This window comes from Carassius auratus, chromosome 31 (assembly GCF_003368295.1).
Source record: "Carassius auratus strain Wakin chromosome 31, ASM336829v1, whole genome shotgun sequence".
NCBI classification, from domain to species: domain Eukaryota; kingdom Metazoa; phylum Chordata; class Actinopteri; order Cypriniformes; family Cyprinidae; genus Carassius; species Carassius auratus.
The window spans coordinates 27,999,436-28,008,616 of record NC_039273.1 but is presented as its reverse complement, the minus strand read 5'-3'; the positions used below and the strand labels follow the sequence as shown (position 1 = coordinate 28,008,616).

Genomic DNA, 9,181 nt, shown 5'->3' with positions numbered 1-9,181 from the left:
AAATTCAACATATGACACTTCAATACTTAAAATACATGTTTTACAGTCAATGTTCTGCATTATAGACAAATTCAACAAATAGTAGCAAAGTAGTCTTTGGTAGTAATCATAAACAGAAGCTCCAAGGCCGCTCCTTGACAAATGTTATAATTTAGCACAGTATTACCATTGGTAGAATATAAAATATTGACACTAGCCCTAAACAACATATCCTTGAACCATAACTCACATAACTTAAATCAATATCTTTTTTTTTTATGTTTAAACTAGGGTTGTCAGTAAAATTAATTCAAAGTAGGCCTAATTGATCTCACTCTAACACGTCTTTAAAATGTAGCTTTGCTGAAACAGCTTTGTCAATTTCAGTAAATGTGTTTACAAATTACATTAAACGTGTAATCTAGCCTCACATTATCACATTAACTCAGACATAGGATTTTGTAAAAGTCTCCAACATTTCCACCAAGCCCAGACTGAACATATCATACACTGATTTCACCCTGACATATATTATAATATTTTAATAATTTGGAATAAAGAAAAAAAAATATTCAAGAACATGAGTCAGCTACCAGAAAAAGAAAAAAAAAAAGACACATTTTAAGTTTTCAGTGCTTTTTTTGTTTTTAGATTGTTACACAATGTTTATCCTATATATAAAGTGTGTGTATAATTTATAAAATGAAAGATATTTGGTTAAAAAAATTTTTTATTAAAATCCTTTTTCTTATATATGGGGAAAAGAAAAAAAGTGACTGGAGCGCCATTCAACGCAGCTCGCATTGTTCCGAGTCTACTAAGCAGTGTAGACTATTGGAGATGTGCTGTACTGTAGGGCTCGCTCGCACACTTGCCCCGCCCCATCTGCAGTCTCATTGGTCCTTGCCAAGCCTATAAATCCACTTACAGTAGACCTCGACGTAGAGCGGAATAAGCAAATCCGAAGAGGATGTGCACATCACGCCATCATCACTCACATGCTGCTGAAGCCGGTAGTGATCGGGAAAGTGGCCTTAATTCAAACAGATAAATTGCAGTTACAGTGTCTTATTTGCGTTATTAGCCACTGGATCATCACCATCATCTCTTTGTATCATACGCTTACCGCAACCGGAAGAGAATTAGCCTACGCATCTAGTCCAATTTGAACTATTCTCGTATATGTCTAAGTGGCGGGTGTTAATTTAGTCGAAATGGTGGCAGGTGAGTTACTTCAAGAGCAGCATGTTCTGCCTGACAGCACACATGAAGGAAATACAAACGAGGACAGCGCCTACAAGGAGCTTACCAATGGATCGGTCCATATAACGCTGGATCCACAGGTGCTGGAAATGGAGCTTCCACCTCCGGACGAAAAAGATGCAATGTTGCCCGGTGAACAGAAGAACGAAACGCTGGAGACGAAGCTCTACTGGACGCGGTTTGCCGTTATCGCGGTGTTCAGCCTTTATTCGCTCGTCAACGCCTTTCAGTGGATCCAGTACAGCATCATCACCAACATCTTCATGGACTATTATAACGTATCAAGCAGCGATATTGACTGGCTCTCTATTGTCTATATGGTCGCGTATGTACCTTTAATCTTCCCCGCGACGTGGCTGTTGGATAAGAGGGGTCTGAGGATGACTGCGTTGTTGGGGGCCGGTCTGAATGCCCTGGGCGCGTGGGTAAAGTGCGCCAGTGTGGGACCCGGCCTGTTCTGGGTCACCATGACCGCGCAGGTCATATGCTCTGTGGCTCAGGTGTTCATCCTCGGCCTCCCCTCCAGAATCGCCTCGGTTTGGTTCGGCCCGAGAGAAGTTTCCACGGCCTGTGCCACAGCGGTGTTGGGCAACCAGGTGTGACCTGTAAATTACATGCCATTAGCGAAGAATTTGGTTAAATATTACTTTACGTTTGACATATTACGAATGTCACTTGCTTTTGTATTTAAAATTCCGTATAGCTGAAGTCAGGTCAGCATTATGAAATAATTTAACATTATTTTGTTAAGTAGCAATTCCCCTTCAAAAGAAGAAAAAATGCCATGCTTTCGCCATTATTTCATAAAAATATCATAGTTTCCACTAAAATAAAAGCTTGAAAATCCAACTGGATTCAAACAGGTCTTTTGCTCTAAACAGATCTTTTGAGCATTCAGCTGGTTCAAGTTGATAGTCTAGTCAACTATTTTTATTATCATTTATTATTATTTTATAACAAGATATTCTATCATCAATTTTATTAGCAAAATTTTTTTTATTTTAATATAAAATAATTTTATGAGACAGCCAAGATAATCTATCATTAATGTGTAGCATTACAAAATAATTGTATTACTGTAAGAGATAAAGAAGTCTATTAGGAGTTATTTCTTATAAAATAACATTATTATTTTAAAGATATAGCTTACCCAAAAATGCAAATTGCCATTCCAAACCTGTATGACTTTCTTTCATTCTTTTGTGGAACACAATAGAAGATATTTTGAAGAAATTTTGTTACAAAGCAATTTTGGTTTCCATTGACTTCTGTTGTATGTTAATATTTTGGCGGGAACTATGGTGACCATGGTACATTTTTGTAAGGGTGCTAAGCATTTGAATACACAGTAAAATGAACACTATAACTAAAAGTGTGGCCTGAAATTTTTAACAGTTTGCATTTATTATTCTTATAGGGTCTTGTGTTTTATTATTTTATATACTGATATGTTCATGAGACTTTGTGTAATATGGTCTTATTTCCCTTCAGCTTGGTGTAGCCATAGGTTTCCTGCTCCCACCTGTACTGGTTCCCAACACAGCTGGTGACAAAGACCTCATGGGCCACAACATCAGCATAATGTTCTATGGAACAGCTGGAGTTTCAACTCTGTTATTCCTTCTAACAATATTTGGTAATAACTAGTATTTACATTTCACATGGTTACAACTTTTTTTTTCAGCATTTGAAAGCAAGAGGCAGGCCATTAAGATTTAACTGCATCTAATGCATGCATTAATGCTTGGTCTAAACAAATCATCCAGTCTTGTCCATGTTTTAATGCCATTATAGTTCACAATACACAAACAAGTTGTACCAAACACCTTGCACATGATATTTACATTTAAAGATGTAATCGGTCATCAGAATATAGGAAAGAGCTGTTTTATAAACACAAGCAAGATAGTTGTATGCAACATTGATTAATATTTTTCAAAGAGTATCAAAATGAATACAAGTATGTAAATCCTCACAGCAGCAGTAGACATGTTCAGTAGTTTGATTATTAGAATTAGAAGTTCATGTATGTCTCTCTCATTCGTTTTCTCAGTCATCAAGGACAGACCTCCACTCCCACCCAGCAAAGCACAAGCTGTTCTCTCCACCGGTCCAGCTGAAGACTATTCATACAAGAAATCAATCATCAACCTCTTCAAGAACAAGCCCTTTGTTCTGCTCCTCATCAGCTATGGTCAGAAACACAATTATTTAATACAAAATTAAAATTTGGTCTCCTTTCACTCAAACATATGTCGTTGTTAAAATTACTGTGAAATTAAAATCAAAAGTGTTTTTGGACAACTAAAAGTAATTATTTGCATTAGCTTTTGGCAATAATTACAAACCAAATGAGTGATTATTAATATGTTGGGGTTAACTGTTACTTTAATCCAATCTTAATATGTTCCTGTGCTTTCACGCACCATACACTATTCATTATGAGATGATTATTTTGTAATGTATATGAGTTATTAACATTAACTTATCAACAGTGATAATGCAGTATAAACCCAGCTCTAATGCTACAATTTCAATTTTATTATGTAGAAAGTTCTGCACTTCAGCAAACACTGTCAAATCTTTTTTTTCAATATCGTTTATTAAATATTTGATATTGTTTTTAGGAATCATGACCGGATCATTTTACTCTGTATCTACACTTCTCAATCAAATGATGATTACTTATTATCCGGTAAGTGATTTTCGATAAACTTAGCATGAAAATGCCATGTGGATGTGTGTAGGAGTCTATCTCGGGCGCACTTGGGTAATGTTTGCCGGGAATGGACGGCCGGTCAGCGATTTATTGTCCAGACTCTTGCAGTTCATTAGCCGCTTTTCATGCATGCCTGCTACTCACAACAGTCCGAATGAAGAGACAAGCACTCTGTACATTCTCAACAAGTTTGATGTGTCGAATTTTCTGCAGGCTTTCCCACAAGGCTTAAGTTTAGTGATCACACACCATGTGATATTTCTTACCGTGCATAACACTTGTGAGATCCATTTGAAAGAGGTGTCCCTGACAAAAGAATGAACGTTAATCAAAAGTGTTGTAGAGCAAGGTCAGAACACATTCTGGGCTTGGTTGCAACAAATCCCTTATATGAATACCCTTAGTTGTAATTATAAACAAATGATCGCGAAGGGTTTTCTTGACGTTCTTTGAACTTGCTTTTGTGAGCTTTTAATCCTAAAATCCTGAAACCAAAGCTCACTTGAGGACAGCATTACTAGCATGTTTAAATATGACTGAAATGCTAATTTAAACTCTTTCTTTAGGGTGAGGAGCTAAACACAGGGAGAATCGGCTTGACTTTGGTGGTGGCTGGAATGTTTGGCTCCATACTGTGTGGAATCTGGTTGGATCGTACTAAAACCTATAAGTATGTATATCTGCCAAACCGTATACGTATATTATTATCCTCAAATATTTTGATTTTAATTTAATTGAAATGGCTTAAAAGTATTTAACTCCGGCAGTCATATTAGTGTCGGATTTTGATGATTAGCTGCTAATGAGGTTGAGTATATTTATTTTATTACCAAACACTTTCAAACCAAGCAGCTTTCTGTTGGTCAAACTGGTGAATTTGCGTGACCAGCTAGAACTCTTTGTGAAGTGCCCATCCTCCTGTGAAGTTCCAGATTCTTTTGGATTCTTATTGAAAGAACGACTGATAAATGTGACCAAACCTTTACTCAGATTTAATACGCTTGATTAACCCTTATCACTTAATTTGATTCATTTACTGTTTTTTATTGATCAGATCTGGGAAAAGCAGCTTGTAAAAGTTTAGCATTTTTCCTTGTATCATTTAGATTGACTACACTGATCGTCTACATCCTATCCTTCGTTGGAATGGTGGTGTTCACATTCACGCTGAACTTGAACAATCTGCTTGTTATCTTTTTTACTGCTGGTGCCCTAGGGTAAATATATATACTCACACACACACATTTTTCTGATTTTCTGAATATATTTAAAGTAATATATATAAATTAAATAAAAAATATATACATAAATTACATACACATTAAAGTTTTTTTTAATGAAATAAATACTTTTATTCAGCAATGATGCATTAATTTGATCAATTCAGTGACAGTAAAGACATTTATAATGTTAAAGTTACAAAACTTATATTTCAAGTACATTTAAAACAATCTATTTCAAATAAATCTCATTCTTTTGAATTTTCTGTTTATCAAGTATATACAAATGCACCCACACTTTTATTTACGCATATGTATTTATTTTGTATTGATCAAAAGCATGGGTTTTAAGACTCTTGTGAACAGCCCAATGGCACAGTTCTTTGTGTAAAAACAAAAGTGGTCACTGGTCAGGTTTTGCTTCTCCATTGTTGTTTGGTTCACTTAATCCTGTTTGTGCATGCCGTACATTAGCTCCACACATTAAAATAGTTTTCATTGCCAGGTAGGTGTATATGACTCATGTAACTACAATTCTTTTCGAAAGTTTTTTTATGACTGGTTACCTTCCCATTGGCTTCGAATTTGGTGTTGAAATCACATACCCTGAGTCGGAAGGCACGTCATCTGGTCTTCTGAATGCATTTGCACAGGTATGTATGACCTGCTCATTCCTGACTTGTTTCGTTGTTATAGCTGTCAGGTGAACATTTCCAAACAGCCTGCCTGGAAAGTTGAAATTGAAATTGAAAGCTGTGACATTTATCCCATACTCGGAATTGGTGCTCTGCATTTAACCAATCCAAGTGCACACACACAGCCTCTAACCATAATATTTTTTTCTCTATGTATCCAATATTTTGAAGAATAGGTTTAGATTTTTCTTGAAAAGTCATTGTTCCTTGCATATTTCTGTCTCACACTGCTGTCTTTAATCTTAGGTGTTCGGCATCATTTTTACTCTCATCCAAGGGCACCTTACCGCAGAATATAGCCCACTCAGTGGAAACATTTTCTTGTGTGCTTGGATCCTCATTGGCATCGTTCTAACAGGTTCATATTCCTATTTACAGGCATTTCTCTCATTAATCAGTATTGTTAGTGAAGAGCATTAAGAAACTTCTGTGTTGTTTCTACAGCTCTGATTAAATCAGACCTCAAAAGAAATGACGTCAATGTGAGCAATATAAACAAAGGACTAGCAGTAAGTCCACCTCATTTTTATTTCCAGAGTTGCTTTTCGTCACTTTTGTGAACTAAATATGCCAAACACAACGAGGCTCAACCATGCAAATCTTGATAATGTGAAGTAGAAGATTATCTCAGTGCAATTGTAATCAGTTTAGTGCAAGATCCAAGTCAAAAAGGACAAAAGTCATGCTGTGTGCCTGAGAAAACAGGCCAAAATAATCTGTTAAAAATGTGAACATTGGTACAGGAAAACTGGCATTTTGCCTTGCAATATTAAAATGTAATGTCAAGAATTTTGATTTCTTTCTGAAGGATTGTATGACACTGAAGACTGGAGTTTATAAAGGCTGCTTAAAAAAAAAATCAGCTTTATCGTCACAGGAATAAATGACCTTTTAAAATATATTACTATAGAAAACAGTTATATTAAATTATATTCCAAATTCCAAATATAATAGTTTTGATTATATTTTGCTCAAATAAATGCAGCCTCAGTGAGCACTGGAGACTTCTTTCAAAAACATTAATAAATCTCACCAACCCCAAACCTTTGAACGGTATTTTATTTGGATTTCGGTAGCCTGTTGTTCAAGATTATTGTTTTTGTCAATTTATTGCTGTCTTTAGGGAAACGCAAAAAGTTCCAGGTCTTAATGAGATCTTAACTGAACATGTGTTTGTCTCTCTTGAAGGTTCCCACTGAGCTGCCTTCTGAAAAAGTGTCCAGTAACGTCAAGTTAGAGTCTTCTAGCTTACATCGTGAGACTTCAATTTAAAGGGGTCATATGATGCTGCTAAAAAGAACATTATTTTGTGTATTTGGTGTAATGCAATGTGTTTATGCGGTTTAAGGTTAAAAAAAAAACCATTTGTTTCTATATTATGTACTGTACATTGTTGTTTCTCCTCTATGCCCTGCCTTCTAAAACGCTTTGATTTTACAAAGCTCATTATTCTAAAAAAATCAATGTGTGCTCTGATTGGCCAGCTATCCAGTGCATTGTGATTGGCCGAATGCCCCAAGCGTCTGACGGAAATGTTACGCCCCTTAACATACTGACATACTGACTTAACAGAATCAGTCCAGCTGCTATGATCGTACACATCCTATCATCGGTTCTCTTTTAGCAGTTCAATCAATGTACTGTCAGGAGTAACTGAATAACTTGGGATATTGGTATATTTCACGCCAGAGGGAGTGTAAGGCACGTTTATAAGACGAATATCTCATTAACTCGCGTTTGAATAATCATTCGTATTAATTTAAATATAAAATATGTGCTTACAGGCTGTGAATCGCCAACTTTATAGAAATAGCCTTTTTGCCACAGATGCATTGTAGGCTACTGGTTCAGGACACAGTCATTGTCCTCCATAAAATGCGCAGCACACATCTGATTTGAGCTGGATTGTTCTGTAACAGTGTTGAAATTCCACTCAACTGATTTCTAGTCTTGTCTTCTATTCGAAGGCCAAACAAAGTAGTTTCGCTTCCACAAGGAATCACACAGCGACATTTGGCCAGCGCTATGCATATCTTCCCACATAGAGATGTGGGGGCGTGTTAGAACAAGCCGTTTTAGGGGTGTGTGGACGAGCCTTTTAAAAATAATAACTCTTTGGATCTGACACTTTAGTCACAAGAGCTTTTTGACACAAGAGCTTGTGACACTCCAAAGAGAAAGGAAAAATTTAAATCGCATCATATGACACCTTTAAGACTTAAACATCTCCAAAAGCACAGCAGACGTCACAACATGATCACAGACTCTCCTGAGATGACTTGAAAACTCCTTATTTTGCTTTAATGATGTTATAAAAACAAATTCAGTGACAACTGATAATGATGTGTTCACAAATATGCTGTGAATTAATTTCTCCGAATGAAGGCTGAAACGTGTGCATACGTGTCTGTCTGTAAATTATACATGCATTGTACTTTTGTATTTATTTCAAGAATTGTGGACCAAATGTTAGGGCTTGTAGAGGCTTGTAATGCCCATATGCACAATCCTGTTAGTGTGATTGGAACAGCATGTTTGTTTGCTTTTTCTCAAAGGACCATTCTGTTTCAAAGGACCTTTCCGACTGTGTGCTATTGTGAAACATTGTTGTTCATTTCTCACATTGGCTGTTGCATTGCAGATCTTCAACATGCAATAATTCCACAAAGGCTATAAATTCCCATTTTATTAATTCACGTTGATTAGGATTATCCATGCATTAAATGAAGAGTGTTCTGTAAACTAAAATGGTCTATTATGAAAAATGCAGTGCATGGGTAAAACATAAGTGAGTGCTTCAGAAAAATCACTTACCCTGAAGAGAATGACGTCAGTTCAAGAGCTAATGCAGTCATTGGGAGTTAAAAACAAATGTGTAGTGCTTTTTTTGACCTGAAAAACATAAAATAACATTACATTTGTTTAGTCTTTTTCCAGAGAGCACAAATCAATCTGTCAGCATGTGTACCACTTTAAGAATGTTTCGTTCAAAAAGGAATGTGATACATTTACAAGAGTGTGTCGCTGACCGGTCTAGTGAGGTTTAATGAAAATATCACACCTCAGACGTGTGGTAGAAAGAAGCACTATTATTTTATAAGCCTAGGTTTGCCTTTTATGAATTATTTTTTTGTGCTTTAGAAGCATATTTATTGAAAAGATTGCTTTATCAGGATATTTTTTGTATTAAGTTTTGGTTTCGATTTGTACTGTTTCTACTTAGTATAATTGTTGGTTAAAGAAGACAGCTGTGCAAACTTGAGTTTTACATGATTGTCACATGATGCTGGGAAATTCACTGTAAA

The 9,181-nt window shown here is 36.0% G+C and overlaps 1 protein-coding gene across 1 annotated transcript; it reads left to right on the top strand.

Moving 5' to 3' along the window:
• Nucleotides 1-807: 807 nt before the first annotated feature.
• On the top strand, nucleotides 808-7,244 carry LOC113051047 (feline leukemia virus subgroup C receptor-related protein 1). The gene is made up of 10 exons (XM_026214662.1): nucleotides 808-1,838; nucleotides 2,734-2,878; nucleotides 3,296-3,436; nucleotides 3,870-3,937; nucleotides 4,528-4,631; nucleotides 5,068-5,178; nucleotides 5,729-5,834; nucleotides 6,123-6,234; nucleotides 6,321-6,385; nucleotides 7,065-7,244. Exons 1-10 carry the CDS (start codon nucleotides 1,194-1,196, stop codon nucleotides 7,146-7,148), a joined length of 1,581 nt encoding a protein of 526 aa, XP_026070447.1. The 5' UTR covers nucleotides 808-1,193; the 3' UTR covers nucleotides 7,149-7,244.
• The last annotated feature ends 1,937 nt before the right edge of the window (nucleotides 7,245-9,181 follow it).

Bases quoted from the DNA above. Each gene is read 5' to 3' on its own strand.
- LOC113051047 (XM_026214662.1), top strand. From the start codon at position 1,194: ATGGTGGCAGGTGAGTTACTTCAAGAGCAGCATGTTCTGCCTGACAGC. The intron at 2,879-3,295 runs GTAATAACTAGT...TCGTTTTCTCAG, and splicing joins ATTCCTTCTAACAATATTTG to TCATCAAGGACAGACCTCCA. The intron at 4,632-5,067 runs GTATGTATATCT...TGTATCATTTAG, and splicing joins GATCGTACTAAAACCTATAA to ATTGACTACACTGATCGTCT.